The following is a 15,371-nucleotide window of genomic DNA, read 5'->3' on the forward strand; positions in this document are numbered from 1 at the left end:
ATTAAAATGATAGTTGCGTTATTCCATCCTTCTGGTATAGCTTGGTTCTGGATGCATTTGCTGAAAAGCCTAGCTAAGATATTAATTAGGGGGGGGCCGCCACATTTTAGTAAGTCAATGGGAATATTATCTTCCCCTGGGGTTTTACCGTTCTTTGCAGTTTTTAGCGCGGCCTCTACTTCGCTAGGCAATACTGCAGGAACCCTTTGGCCGTGTGTCGATTCCGGAGCGGGAAATTGACCGTTGTTGTTCTCGTAAAGTTTTGCATAGAACGTATAAACTGTCTATGATCTCTTCTCTATTCCTAATTATTACTCCGCTCTCTGATCTGATTGCGATCATTTGGTTTTTGCCTAAGAAAAGATCTTGTTTGCACTTTTTCAGGCTACGGTTATTCTTAATGGTATTTTCTATTAATGTATATATATATATATATATATATATATATATATATATATATATATATATATATATATATATATATAAATATATATATATATATATATATATATATATATATATATATATATATATATATATATATACGTAATAAATAAATATGTATATACACATGTATGTACTTAATCCAATTAAATAAATAAAATGTTTCATAAGAAATCTTTATTGATATGTATGAATGAAAAATTAAAAAAAAAAAATCATACCAGAACAAAACAGGTGAATATTTAACAACATCGATTCTCTGTGTTGTATAGCTTATTAAAGAAGTTGATTATTAATCATATATATACATACGAGGTTCTGATATGATATTGCAGTAAACTATGAATTTATAGCCTCGACTAAAATTTGGTAATTTGATTTTATCTAAGTTAACTACTTTTATATTTTATGTACATTATCATCAGAGATTACTTCCGTTCAATAATATTTTTTTTCGTGATCCATAATTGCTGAAATTACACTTGATGTATTTTTAAATTGTACATAATAGCAAGACACTTTTAACATATTTTACAATTTTTTTTAAACATAAATGGCCAGTAATAATGTTAAATGAAGTTTTATTTTGTCGAATGGTCAGAATTACTTTTTGGTTGGTATCGCCACAAAGTTGATACGATCTTGATAGACAATTCCATCCAATAGGCTTTGCTATTCGTTCTGGCGAATGTACGTCAGATTTTCACACTGTACATTTGTTATTTATATTGACATTTAATAATATAATAATGACCATTTTGTTAGTAAAATAATGGTAGAAAACCGACGTATATACTTACTGAAATTGATTAAAATTCTGGCCATTTAATTTGTTGCCTTTTACATTTGGCATAAAATATTGTGATTTTCGTGATAGGTTTATCGTAATATATGAACATTTAAGTATAATTATTTATTTGTTCATATATGTAAGGGAAGTTTAATCAGTTTAATCAGTCTATGGAATTTGGCAGAATTTGCCAAATACAACATAGAAATAGAAAACATTAACTGTGAAGGTTTTATATATATATAAAAAATAGATAACAGTTGTTATTTAAGCACCTTGTTTATTAGTTTTAATAAATTATACAAGATCAACGCTATAAAGGAATGCATTTAATAAAAATTCATATTCAATACTTAGTAACTAAGTTTAAAAAAAATTTCATTAGTAATAAATTAATGAAACAAATAACTCTTTTATCATGATGAGTTATAACAACGTCATAAGAAAAGTCTTGCATGTCACGAGGATTTAAAATTCTCAATTTGTCAGTATAAAAATGTATAAAATCTTTTTAATATCAGTCAACATGGTTTAACAAATAAATAAAAAAAATTGTCTATTCCTTTTTACGATGAGGTTCGCTTACAGTTTCTTCTATACTATAGGAATCGTCAACCCTATTCTTGTCTACAGGATACAACCTAAAAAAAAATGGAAAATTTTCATTAAAGTAACATAAGAACAATGATATGCACTGTAAAAATATTAACAATACGTTACCATCTTTGATAGAGGTATATTAGGAATACTATATCATCTCTAAAGCACGCCATTCTATGAGCGATCGGCATGGTGATGATGAATGCAAATATGTCATCTATGAAAGTATTAAATGCTTTATACATAAACGCGCGCCAAGGTAAGGCTGCGACGGATTTAAGCCTATAATTAATAAACAATTGTGGCAACATGAATATGAAGCCAAAAGCATACACTCCATTCACCATGCTATGCAGAGTCCAAGAGTACCAACTGGAATTGAAAAAAATTGACAATTTATTGAACGGCAAGTAGTTAGTTTTAGTTTTAATCAATGGAGAGAACCCATTGATCATTCATCAATCATCCATCACACATGCACATCCAGAGACATGACTTTTGAATGAATTTGACACGCCCGATGCGGAAAGGTCGTTCGATTTCTATCTCGTAGCTCTCTGGGTCGACTGGTTAGCTGGTGGTTCAATAGGAACTAACACTGACCAAGAAGAGCATCTGGTGCATAGAGGTTGTTGTGACACGTGCACGGGTGGTCCTTTGTTCCACATTTTTTGTGGAGAACATGTATTTCATTTGGTTATTGTTGGTCGTGTCAAATTCGGACTAAGGTTGTGTCTCCAGAAGTGCGAAATTCTGCATATGTGTGATGGGATGATTGATGAATGATGATTCCCTATACCATTTTAATAATATATTTATGGTATTTGGTAATGCCTAGTTAAAATAGCAGTGATATTATCTACTATTTGTGTTGTAAATAAAATGACTAGTATTATGCTACATATATGAAATATTGTTCAGGTTCATGAATACCTCTTGTGCGGTTGATAGATCAAAGAATACACAGCACCACACACACAAATAGGATAAAGAATGTAACTAAGATATTGCATAGCCTCAGCATCCACTTCTCTTGTCCTCATTTCAGCTTTGTTAATGTCTTCAGATACTGTTGCAACACGCAACTTTCTCTCTCTCCAGTCGATATCGATATGCAATATTTTTTTCACTTTCCACAACTAAAAGAGAACGATGATTAACTTTTATGATAAACAATCAAACGCGACTAATAAATACGACGTGTAAATGGAATAAAACCTCGATAATTGCTGCTATACCAGACGGCACAAGTACGAGCATAGACGTATTCTCATCAAAGAGGTAGAGTGTGACAACTGTTTGCGAAAATGCTCTCCACAACACCGTTCGAACTGATAGGCCTGCCATCGATTTTTTAGCTTTCCAGAATGATATATCATTTTTAAATGCCAATACATCGAAAAGCAGCTGTAATATATCCGTATAAAATCATTTAATTTACATTATATTTTCAAATGTTAATATTTTACAGAATAAAAAGGCTTACATGTATGCTAGAAATAATAATTGTTCCACAAAGCAAGTACAAATTGGTGTCGGCAAACATTCCTTTAACATCATCGATGTCTTTATGAGTGAATCCCATCGTAGTCAACGATTGCATGGCGATTTCAATGTGAACTAAAAATTTCATTTTTCCTATCGAAGCTGGCGAGTAGTCTAATGTCATGTTCATTTCATGTGAACTGGACGTGATTTCGACTAAATCTTGCAATCTACTTTTCAAGAAGTTGTATTGGATTAGTGGTAAATACTGATTATTTTTGGTTACCCTGAAATAAATATAAAAGAGTGTAATAAAAAAACGAACAAAATATGTAATAGTAAAATAAAATTTGAATGATACCTTAAATGGTTAACCAATTCTGGAGGTGGAGCGTCTGCTGGAATTAAGATCGGATCCGTCAATATCGAGAAAGAGACGAAACTTTTCAAATGACTGACAGGTCTCCTTATAGAGTTCCAATTTGATTTCTTTTCCGATGACTACAAAAAAATACATATCACGAGTGTCAAGTTTTGTACCTATAATTTAAGTGAATAAATTTAGAATGTGAATAGAATATGCACACCTTATCTCGCAGCAAGTTGAAGGTTGCCGCTTGAGGAATATTATAGACGACTATCGGTATTTGTTCAATTGCTGCATCAGACCTCAACTGGTCCCAAGTCCATGGAGCATTTTTATTATTCGCCAAGTAAATGTACATAAACATAGTGCCATTTTTTCTGGTAGAATACGGAATTTCTAAACTCAAATGTCTGTAAAAAAATGTCATAATTTTTTTATGTGGGATGGGCATTGAAAGTTGACATCACAGTAAGATCGGTGCATACTTGCTGAACGGTGTGAGATAGTCGAATTGTTTAATCTCCAAAATTTTGCTGGGTGAGTTGGAGTGCGAGGCTCGGGTGAAGAGCAGCAGATCCTGGTGTGGCCGGGAGACCAGTGTGGACTTGAGGCAACTTCTCGGAGGAGAACAATCCGGAGGCAGCCATACTTCAGCAAGAGACCAAACTGCATGTACTGCATAAACGGCTGCTAGTACAGAGAGTATAGTGCCCACGCCAGGGCATCGGGACCACATAACCTACAAATGCACACCTGACCGAGATGCAACTGACAACTGTCAACTGGGATAAATCTGACGTTCCGGTAGGCTAATAGTGTTGCCACTCTAAATAAATATCGTTGAATCGAACTTGAACTTGAATTGTGAATCACAAATGGCTAGTATTTGAATGGCAACAAATAAAATGGCCAGTGTTTTATTCAATTTTGGTAAGTATATAAATCAGTTTTCGGCTCATTTTTTAGTAGAGTATAAAGGTCTGTTCATACTTAACAGCATTGCACGACTCCGTTTCAAATATGTCATTTTATTACATTTCTATTCATATCTACCTACACGTCGCGGTCACGTCACGCTTACATCACTTCGGCCGAGTGCAAGGCAAAATCGGCTTACTTATACATTACAGGCCATGACAATACGGCGCAATATTGTTTACGTCGTATTGTCGAGTACTTACAATATGAATGCATACACGTGCATTCGTAGCTACGCGTCAGAATACAAGTCATAAAAATGTTTCGACGTTTATCGAACGAAAAATTATGTATAATCGCGTTTTTGTTGGAAGAAGAAGCTCAAGAAGGCAATAAAAAAGCACGGAGGCGTTTTGATGTGCATCCCATGTTAAAAAATAGAAAAACCGAAGGAGAGTTTTGGACACTGTATAAGGAGCTTGTGGATGATGGACAAATTTTTTTTAAATATTTCCATAAAAAATTTAATTTTTTTTTTAAATATTTGCGCCAAAACTATGTCGAAAGATTGAACAGCTGTCAACTGTCACTATCGATAATTGGTCCAAAACAGCACAGCGGCAGACTCATGGCACGTAATTCGCGTGTATATTTCCACGATGGCCAAAAAAACGGATACGATACGTTGACGGATGTTGCTGTAAGGTATGAACAGGAAATGTCGGGTACTGCTGTAAGCCTGCCGTGACGGTTGGTATGAATATACCCATACAAAATGTATCAAAGAATACTTTTCGTACGGCCGGATACCTGCTGAAGTCGGTACGTGCTGACTAGGTATGAACGGACCTTAATTTGTAGACTCAATTATTCCATTTCATATTCTAATTGTTGTCTATATCTTCCCTCGTGATGGTTTTCCCGCCAGTCGGATAAAATATGTATTTGGGAAATTATCGATGTGTACAGACTCCAGGGATGTTCAACTCGAGAGCACCCCGGAAGTCGGTTTCTTAGAAGCTCGTGGTAAGCGTGGGCGGGACTGGTCTCCTCCAAGGGATCTACAGGTCGTCGTCTGCGGTCTGGTCTCTGCTGCTGTCGGCTCGGCTCGATGTATATCTCTCTCTCTCTCGTACAGTGTGCGTAAGTGAGGGTGATACGGGACAAAGGCGGGAAAGTGAATAGTAATGAAAACAGGTTATAATTCTGTTTGTATGGTGACTGTATTTTATATATATATGTATATACAGAGATCAAGCAGGGGGGACAGAAAAGGGGGGGGGGGGGAGTCCGACTTGAAATTAGCGCGCACGTGTTCAAGAGGTTATGGTAACCTCACTCAACCACGTGGCTCCGTGATCTGACTTCGACGAAGAGAGACCAGGAATTCCTCACTTCTCACCGGACGTATACTGAAGCTGTACTTCCAGTATCGTCTGCCGATCAAGGCTGAGCTGATCGGGACTCGGTGGTGGGAACCAACTCGGTAGCGAACAGAGATGTTCACTCGACCGACGCGGAAAACGAATAGGAGGCGTGGACGCGCGCTCTGCGCCGATCTCCCTCCAAAACGGCTCCTTTGGTCGTAACGCCACGAAAGCTGACCATGAAGACTTGGTCGGAACATACTCCCCCCGTTGGAAGTCAGAGGATCGAATTCCAAAACAAACAAGAATTAATGGTGCACAAGCGACTAATGAAATACACAAAAACCAAGCAAATAAGCAAAAAAATAACAACAAAATAAAAAACAACACAACAAAATAACCCAGTCAGCAAACAAAATAACATTAGTCCACCGTCAGTTTCCCATCCTACATAAGCAGCTGACTAAGCCGGCAAGAAACAAACAAAAAATAGACAAACAAACAACCAAAACACCAACAAATAACCAACACCAATGCTAGGTAACAATATTGTTCAACCGTTATATGTCCCAATCTATCCTGATAGCTCCATTACAAAGCACCAATCAAACCAACAAGAGAAGCATAAAAGAAAAGCAACTCAAAAACTTAAGTTAAAACACATAAACTGAATCCACAACACAGATACAAACAACGCGCCAACTTTAATGTGGGACGTTATGAACGCTCGCCACTCCGTTGCACAAATTAACCGAATGTTGCTCAACAGGCAGTCGAGCAACTCGCCGAGCTGCTCTTTTGATAACTCCCTTTACTGTGCGAATGGTGATGACTCGCACCACTCCGTCGTGGCCAGGATGAACGGCTAGGATCCGTCCCATGGGCCATTCCAAGGGAGGTGCGTTTTCTTCGGCGACTATCACCATATCCCCCGGCTGCAAGTTGGGTGACTCCCTGGAGCCACTCTTGTGGCGCTGCTGCAGTAGCGTGACGTACTCTCGGGCCCATCTCTTCCAGAAATGCTGCAACATCTGCTGCAGGTGCTTGTAAGTTGACACCCTCGCTAAGGGTTGATCGACCAGATCTTCCTGAGGTAGCGCAATCAGTGGCCCACCAACTAGGAAATGACCAGGAGTGAGGGGAATTAGGTCGGAAGGGTCAGATGACAACGGGGTCAAAGGTCGCGAGTTCAATACGGCTTCTATTTGTGTTATTAGAGTATTCAAAGACTCGTACGTTACGGTTGTACTACCCATGACGCGTTTTAAGTGGCGCTTCATTGACTTTACGGCGGCCTCCCACAGCCCACCAAAGTGCGGAGCCCGTGGTGGAATGAAGCGCCAGTTCATTCCCTTTTCAGAACAAAATGAATGTAGCGATTGCTTATGAGCGGTTGATGCTAGCAGTTTAGTGAGCATTCTATCGGTTCCTATAAAGTTAGTGGCGTTATCGGACCAGATCTCAGCCACGAGCCCCCTCCGAGATATGAATCTCTTCAGTGCGTCGATAAATGCCCTGGACGTTAAACTCTGCACTACCTCTAAATGAACAGCCTTGGTAGCAAGGCAAACGAATATGCAGATGTAGGCTTTCAGGAAAGACCGATTTCGGGACGCTTTCTCCTTGATGAGGATCGGGCCGGCGTAATCTACGCCACAATTAAGGAACGGACGTGCCGGGGCAGTGCGTAATGCTGGCAAATCTCCCATTATGGGTTGTTGAAGTCTCGGTATGACCCGGGAGCACCGTACACACCTTCGAATTTCGCGACTAACGGTGTTTCTCCCCCCGATTAGCCAATACCTTTCTCGAAGGTGGGCGGACACCAATTGTGTGCCTGCATGGAGTAATTGTTCATGAGCGGCTCTAACTAGCAACTCCGTAATATGGGCTTTAGCTGGAACAATCAGAGGGTGCTTGCGCTCAAACTGCCAATGAGTGTGGCTCAATCGCCCTCCCACCCGTAGGGCACCTTCTGGATCCAAAAAAGGTCTTAAGGCCTTCAGGCGATTGTTAGGAATTGGCAACGCTGATTCGAGTAGGGCAATTTCCCTTTTGTAAAATCGCGACTGAACGTGCTTGATGATTTTAGTTTCCGCGGCGATTAGTTCGGTACGCGATAGTGGACCACTAATGGACCCCCTTCTTCTCAACGCCGCGATAAATCGTAGGCAATAGGCAGTAATTCTGGTCAACGTGTGCCACGAAGAGTATCGGGATAATAACTCCCAGTCACTAGTACTAGCGACTAGGGCTACACGCGTCCCTTTAGCCTCTATTTGAGGCTCTTCAATGGGAACCTGGCTCTTTGGCCATGTGTTCCTGTCCTGGAGGATCCATTTGGGTCCATTCCACCACAATGACATGGTTTGTAATTCAGAGGGCATGAATCCTCGAGACAAAGAATCAGCGGGATTGTCCTGGGAACTTATATGGTTCCAGGAATGCTTTCCACTCATTGACTGGATTTTGGCTACCCTATGGGACACAAAGGTCGTCCAACGTGAAGATTCACCCTTGAGCCAAGCTAACACGATGGTAGAATCAGTCCATAAAATCACCTCGTCAATCGGAACGGTGATTGCGACTCTAACTCGCTCTACCAATGTGTGAAGTAAATGGGAGCCGCACAGTTCCAATCTGGGAATAGTCAAAGTCTTTAAGGGGGCGACTCGAGATTTTGCGCAAAACAATCTACAGACGCGATGTCCCAATCGGTCGGTGGACAGCGCATAAATGCATGCGCCGTATGCCTTTTGCGATGCATCGCAAAACCCGAGTAGCGTAATGCTCACCGGGTTAGGTAATAAAACATGTCTGGGAATCATTATGTCCCTCAATTTGGGCAATTGTGATATGAAAATCTCCCATTGGGACGCTAATCTCTCGGGAATAGCCTCGTCCCAATTGAGGCCCCCGCGGAATAGTTCTTGCATTAACTGTTTTGCAAGAACGATGGTAGGGCCCAATAAGCCCAGTGGGTCAAACAACCGCGCTATTTGGGCTAGTATATTCCGTTTCGTGAATTGCGCATTTGTATTCAGATTGATGGGGAAAGCGAACGTGTCACATTTGGTGTGCCAGTTCAATCCGAGAGTGGATGTCTCGTCCTTGCTGATCACATGGCAGTGATCGGTGCCCTGATCGGAAGCGGGTATTATGGAGATGGGTTCAGTGGTGTTGGAAGCCCATTTTCGAAGAGGGAGACCAGCCCGAGCCAGAATATAGTTAATTTGCTCGGCCAGTTTTGTGAGTTCCTGGACGCTACTGGCACCCGAGAGCAAGTCATCGACGTAAAAGTCTCTGCTTAACACTGTGGAAGCTTCGGGAAATTCCGCCCTATGTTCATCGGCTAAGGCCCTCAAACAACGGGTTGCCAAGAATGAAGCACAGGCAGTGCCGTACGTCACAGTGTTTAGCTGATACGTTCGCGCCCCTTTACCCAAACCCCAGATAATGCGTTGAAATGGTTGGTCATCTGGATGTACCCTGATTTGTCGGTACATCTTTTCGATGTCCGCAGTCACTGCAACTGAGTGCTGCCGAAAACGTAATAAAATGTCGAATATGTCGTCCTGAACTCGTGGACCGACATGGAGAACGTCATTTAGAGATGTTCCCGAAGATGACTTTGCCGACCCGTCAAACACTACGCGTAGCTTTGTAGTGAGGCTGCTTTCTTTGGAGACGGCGTGGTGAGGGAGATAGAAATTTGGGACGGATTCTGAATTGCACTCCGACATATGCCCCAGATCGATAAATTCCTGCAGAAATGCCTCGTAACGATTGCGAAATTGTTCGTTACGAGCAAATCTGCCCTTAAGCGCACGGAATCTTTTTTCCGCCGCAGTGCGTGAATCGCCTAATAAGTGACTGTCTGCTTTGAATGGCAGTCTGACCATAAACCGACCCGACGAGTCGCGAGTAGTTCCATGTATGAATGACTGCTCGGCGGGATGACCCTCATCTAACCCTACCTTGGAGGGGTGCGGTTCTTCTAGCTCCCAGAATGCTCTGATGGAGCGCATGAGTGAGAGGTTGCAGCTATGTGCATTGTTCGAAGATGCGGGAGCGGCAATAGAACCACCTAAAATCCAACCGTACGCGGTGTTTAGCATGGTTATGCTTCCTTGTCTGTCACCGCGTGAGGGAATGGAAATGGTGCGCCTTCCGTTGCGCAATATGGCATGATAGATGTCGCTACCCATCACCATATCAACCGTACCGGGAGAATCAAATGACGGATCAGCAAGGGGAAGATGAAGCGGCAAATGGCTCCGTATCTCAGACACATTGCGCGATGGCAGTTGATGCGTAATGTCGGACATGATTGCGCAATCAATGTCCATGCCGGCGCTTAGGTTGAGGAGACGCGGTAGTATGCGCACTACCGCGCCATAGGAGATGGACGTCCTATTTAAACCTACTCCCAGCAGGTTGACGTCCATCTTTTTTGACTTCAAGGCGAGTCGCCTTCTTAAGTCCTCGGACATTATGTTGACCTCGGAGCCATTATCAAGTAACGCCCGCACTTTATGCAACTGCCCATCACGGCCGCGTGCTTGTACTTCTACGGTACATAACAAAACGGTGCGGGAATGTGAAGGCGTCGCGTGTCTCACCGAATGTAAAACCGCCGCCGGTTCTACGGGTTTGACGTACTTCGAATTCTGGGGGCTCTGGGAAGTTTTGACCTTGTTTGAATGTGGAGCCTGGTATGCCGTTGCGTCATGCAAAAGCGTGTGGTGGGCCTGACCGCAACGCACGCATCTTTGTTTGGTTCGGCACGCTCGAACCATGTGCCCCGGTCTCAGACAGTTCAGGCATACCCTATGTTTTATAGCGGCCGCCCTACGTTCATCACCGCTCATACTGCGGAAAGATGTGCATACTGGCAGCGAGTGACTTCCGTTGCAGTGGATGCAGGAGGGGCTTTCCCCTCCCACATGTAAAGCGGCCGCCCTTTGGCCAGTAGCGGTTCTTGGTCGAAGATTTGACTCGCCTTTTAAGACGTAGTCGGCATTTGCCATCGACTGGCAATGGAGCGTCAAAAATTCGATGAGTTTGTGGTAAGTGCAATCCTCATATTTTGGCGCTTGAAGCTCCCATTGTCGAACCGTGTATCGATCGAGCTTCCTCGTGATGCACATGACCAAAATGTCGTCCCACGTTTCGACCGGGACGCCTAAGTTGGCCAGTGCACGGACATGCATGTTCGCATCGTCTATGCAACGATGCAAACTTGCGTAACTATTAGACGCAACTTGTTCCGCGTCTAATATTGCTCTAATATGGGACTGAACAACAATTTTTTTATTGTTGTAGCGCTGCTCCAGAAAGGACCAAGCGCGGGAAAAGGAATCATCAGCTAACTCTAAGCCACTGACTACACGATTGGGTTCTCCCTTTAGGACTGCCAACAAGTATTGGAAACGGGCGATTTGAGAAGTTTCGCCGGCCATCGCGACCAAGAAGCGTTGCGAAAAAAGGGGCCAATTTTGGATGTTGCCCTCAAACGTGGGCAACTCCAACCGGGGCAATTTGATTGCTATATTTGATTGCGGTATGGGTGATTGCGGCACAGGTGTAGTGGCGGATGCAGCGACATCTACCGGCGGAATGCCCAATTGCGGCTCCCGCACTCTGAGCATCTCCATACATCGCTCGAGGGCGATAAAATAGTCCGTTTCAAATTTGTCGATGACGGACTCAGAGGCCCGAGCCTCCGCTTCGTCCAGCTCGTCAAGCTGAGCTTGGACCGATTCGAACTCGGACAACAACGGTTTAATTAACTCAAGTCTGATTTTGAGCATGGAAATGCTCAGATCTCCCTCCAATTTGTTTGCATTTTTTGTTAAGCGTGAGCGAATACCTTTACGCGTTTTCCGATGCTCATCAGCCATCTTGTACGCGGTGAAAAGGGTAAACAAAGGACAATGGACACGGAAAACACAAAATGGACGCTGGCGACCAAAAATCACAGCAACAACAGAAAAATGCTAATTACGACCAACCTGGCTTAGACGACGTTGACAGACCAGCTCTGGAAGAAATCCGGCTCTTTCGAAGGACCAAATGTACAGACTCCAGGGATGTTCAACTCGAGAGCACCCCGGAAGTCGGTTTCTTAGAAGCTCGTGGTAAGCGTGGGCGGGACTGGTCTCCTCCAAGGGATCTACAGGTCGTCGTCTGCGGTCTGGTCTCTGCTGCTGTCGGCTCGGCTCGATGTATATCTCTCTCTCTCTCGTACAGTGTGCGTAAGTGAGGGTGATACGGGACAAAGGCGGGAAAGTGAATAGTAATGAAAACAGGTTATAATTCTGTTTGTATGGTGACTGTATTTTATATATATATGTATATACAGAGATCAAGCAGGGGGGACAGAAAAGGGGGGGGGGGGAGTCCGACTTGAAATTAGCGCGCACGTGTTCAAGAGGTTATGGTAACCTCACTCAACCACGTGGCTCCGTGATCTGACTTCGACGAAGAGAGACCAGGAATTCCTCACTTCTCACCGGACGTATACTGAAGCTGTACTTCCAGTATCGTCTGCCGATCAAGGCTGAGCTGATCGGGACTCGGTGGTGGGAACCAACTCGGTAGCGAACAGAGATGTTCACTCGACCGACGCGGAAAACGAATAGGAGGCGTGGACGCGCGCTCTGCGCCGATCTCCCTCCAAAACGGCTCCTTTGGTCGTAACGCCACGAAAGCTGACCATGAAGACTTGGTCGGAACACGATGCTTGAAACTGTTGCTCCTAGACTGTGAAGTTGGAGTTGGAGTCGTGGAGTCATGGTTTTATGAGAGGAGTCGGAGTCGCTAAAAATTGAGTGTTCATTATTTTACGCAAACATTTTAATGATTTCACAATAAGAGATTGTGATGTCCATAACTACAATACTAAATAAGAATAATTTGATTGTAATTAGGGTAAAAAAATAAATACGAAAAAAATCTACAAGGGTGCAAATTTATAATTCCCTGCATAGATGCATCAGAGGTTTTAAGACCAATAATGCATTTTTTTCGGGGTGAAAAAGAAAACATATGTGAATGGTAAATTGTGTCAAATCTACATATTTGATTATGCCTTTGGTTAAAATTAACATTTATTTATTTATATTTCATTTTTTTATTTATACCAGGAAAACCTAACAGGTAACCCCAATGCGCCTTTCTGGCCAGAAACATTGTAAATTTGATACAAGTATTGTAAGTATTATACAAAATATATGTACATATGTATCAATTAACAAATATCAAAGTATACATAATAATTAACACCCACAGCAGGCGCGTAATTACTATGCTGCACGGGCATGCGGTGCATGCGGGCCTTTTAGATGTAGGGGCCCAAAATGTTTTCAAATAAAAAAATACTAGGCATTTTTCAAATAAAAATCTTGAAAGTCATTTTAAAATTATTCAAATGATTGCATAATTTGTCACTTTGAAGACGAGGAAAAAGAACATTAAATTATGTGAATTAATTACCAATTTAATTTTAATAACAATAATACTAAAGGGGGCCTTTTTCTAACATTTGCAGGCGGATACAATTTTTCTAGCTATGCCACTGCCACAGAGACATTTATGGTCAAATTTGTAAATTTGCAGCATTTTATACAATTTCACGAGATTCGAGATTACTGAAAACTCAAGATTTGCTAGAAAATGGGTAAGGTTGCCAATTTTTTGGAACAGTTTCAATGAAAATCGGACAAATTTGCAAACTCCGATAGGAAACGATCGACCTGGAGTCAAAAACCAAGGTGACCACTTTGTTCAAAGCATTATATGTTAACCACTATTCTATTCTGCTGGTATTTACATAAATTAGATGTCGCAATTTGTTCTCTTATCCTGGGGCACATACCAATTTGATGGTTTTGTCGCCCGATTTCTGTTAACTTGGATTTGTTCAATTTAAAATAAGCTGATCTGGTTGAGGGATTGTTCAGTTTGAGATCGTAAATGTTCTCACATTTAATTGTTCATATTTCATCGTTTCTATTATTTTTATTCTTTACTTTACATTAGTTTCATGCTTATTTTTATTTTCATTTTGATATTAATATTTTTTTGTATCTTTTAATTGTTTTTTCATGTGTACATACATATATCCTAGCTATAAGTGATGCCTTGCAGTATATCTATAATGTCACTATATGTAGCTTACCTGTAGTAAAAATAAATAAATATGAATATTGAATTTCGGAAAATCGTTTAGGGATAGTTACGACGAGAGTTTCACCAATACCCAATGTATACAGATCTGACATACAGTATTTCTATATTTATATTGTTCTCACGCTTAAGTAGAATCGAGGAGAGGACATTTTATTAGTTTAAAGAATATGTACATATATTTGAGAGTGGCAATATATTTGGGAAGTCCACTTCTCTTCATTTCGAGAAATATCTCGCAAAACATTAAATATAATGTTTTGCTTTTAACAATATTTAAAAATATTGGTAATACGTTTATTCGCGTTGTGTGGTATACACAGACGGACGTGTTTACCTACCTTTCTACCGATATGGCCACGATTTGTGCCTGTAGAGTGGTGATTAACGAAGTTCTGGCGTTCATACGCAATAAGATAGACACCCTAGATGAAGTATCACTTGTCCAAATATGCGACTTCTTTACTGAGGATGAAATGATGGTGGCGAGAAACGTGCTCATTTCACTTCTGCCTGATGTGCGAGATACACGACGACAAGGTGATCTAAAAAAGTTAAGATGTATTCAAGACATTATTAAAATGTTTAAAGAAACAGATGTGTCTGTTCTACCAAATTTTGGCGCTGTCAACCTGCGACGTTTGCCTCCTGTTTCTTTCGATTCGATTGATGTTACATCACTACTGAGTGCCATTCAAGATTTGAAGGAAGAGGTGAGAGTTCTGAAGTCTCAGGGTGGGGCGAATGATATTTCTCTCATTAAGGATGCAATAGCTGAGTTGCGCGAAGATATGAACAAGATCACTTCCGATGTTTCAAATCGCGATTTGAATGCGTCTAACTTGGTGGAAGAGATATTAAAAAAAACCGGAACCTTTGCGGATGCCGTACGTAAGCAGACTAATAAAACCAACAAAAATAATAGCCAATCGAAACTACCTCCTGTGCCGAACGCATCGAATAATGTTACATCGAATAATGTAAACAAGCAGAGAGCGTCAACCAGTGGCGGCGCTTCGAAAAATGTTACATCGAACGATGCAAACAATCAGGGAGTGTCAACCAGTGCTGGCGCTCCACTAGCTGAAAATGATAACAACGATAATTTCAAATTAGTTAAAACGAAAAAAAACATTAGACGAAGTGCCAACTTAAGAGGCACTTGCAAGGATTCTGAATTGCAAGCTGTAATTCCAGAATCTGAAATTTA

The 15,371-nt window shown here is 41.3% G+C and overlaps 3 protein-coding genes across 4 annotated transcripts; all 3 read right to left on the reverse strand.

Annotated features, from left to right (window-relative positions):
• Window positions 1-1,488: 1,488 nt before the first annotated feature.
• On the reverse strand, window positions 1,489-4,861 carry LOC143920851 (lipid scramblase CLPTM1L). The gene is made up of 8 exons (XM_077443841.1): window positions 4,172-4,861; window positions 3,907-4,096; window positions 3,681-3,820; window positions 3,321-3,606; window positions 3,053-3,241; window positions 2,768-2,973; window positions 1,955-2,206; window positions 1,489-1,875 (listed from the first exon to the last, which is right to left on the reverse strand). The coding sequence occupies exons 1-8, from the start codon at window positions 4,420-4,422 to the stop codon at window positions 1,791-1,793; spliced, it is 1,599 nt and encodes a 532-aa protein (XP_077299967.1). The 5' UTR covers window positions 4,423-4,861; the 3' UTR covers window positions 1,489-1,790.
• A 1,814-nt stretch (window positions 4,862-6,675) lies between these two features.
• On the reverse strand, window positions 6,676-11,874 carry LOC143921637 (uncharacterized). The gene has a single exon (XM_077444991.1). It carries the CDS (start codon window positions 11,872-11,874, stop codon window positions 6,676-6,678), a length of 5,199 nt encoding a protein of 1,732 aa, XP_077301117.1.
• Window positions 11,875-12,287: 413 nt separating this feature from the next.
• Window positions 12,288-15,134, reverse strand: LOC143920852 (uncharacterized). 2 transcript variants are annotated; one of them, XM_077443842.1, is made up of 3 exons: window positions 14,794-15,134; window positions 14,503-14,706; window positions 12,288-12,793 (listed from the first exon to the last, which is right to left on the reverse strand). In XM_077443842.1, the coding sequence occupies exons 1-3, from the start codon at window positions 14,853-14,855 to the stop codon at window positions 12,424-12,426; spliced, it is 636 nt and encodes a 211-aa protein (XP_077299968.1). In that variant the 5' UTR covers window positions 14,856-15,134; the 3' UTR covers window positions 12,288-12,423. The 2 variants fall into 2 exon arrangements, with proteins under 2 accessions (XP_077299968.1, XP_077299969.1); XM_077443843.1 differs by having other exon boundaries at window positions 12,298-12,793; window positions 14,774-15,063.
• Between the last annotated feature and the right edge of the window lie 237 nt (window positions 15,135-15,371).

Source organism: Arctopsyche grandis, chromosome 13 (assembly GCF_051622035.1).
Source record: "Arctopsyche grandis isolate Sample6627 chromosome 13, ASM5162203v2, whole genome shotgun sequence".
NCBI lineage: Eukaryota > Metazoa > Arthropoda > Insecta > Trichoptera > Hydropsychidae > Arctopsyche > Arctopsyche grandis.

What these genes read in the sequence shown, in the direction of transcription:
- LOC143920851 (XM_077443841.1), bottom strand. Translation starts at nt 4,422, where the DNA reads ATGTGGTCCCGATGCCCTGGCGTGGGCACTATACTCTCTGTACTAGCA. An exon ending in TATCTCACACCGTTCAGCAA is followed by an intron (nt 4,097 to 4,171) that starts GTATGCACCGAT and finishes ATTTTTTTACAG; the next exon opens with ACATTTGAGTTTAGAAATTC. An exon ending in GAATTGGTTAACCATTTAAG is followed by an intron (nt 3,607 to 3,680) that starts GTATCATTCAAA and finishes TATTTATTTCAG; the next exon opens with GGTAACCAAAAATAATCAGT.
- LOC143921637 (XM_077444991.1), bottom strand. Translation starts at nt 11,874, where the DNA reads ATGGCTGATGAGCATCGGAAAACGCGTAAAGGTATTCGCTCACGCTTA.
- LOC143920852 (XM_077443842.1), bottom strand. Translation starts at nt 14,855, where the DNA reads ATGGCACTCAGTAGTGATGTAACATCAATCGAATCGAAAGAAACAGGA. An exon ending in ACAGGAGGCAAACGTCGCAG is followed by an intron (nt 14,707 to 14,793) that starts GTTGACAGCGCC and finishes TAACTTTTTTAG; the next exon opens with ATCACCTTGTCGTCGTGTAT. An exon ending in GTGGCCATATCGGTAGAAAG is followed by an intron (nt 12,794 to 14,502) that starts GTAGGTAAACAC and finishes CTCAATTTTTAG; the next exon opens with CGACTCCGACTCCTCTCATA.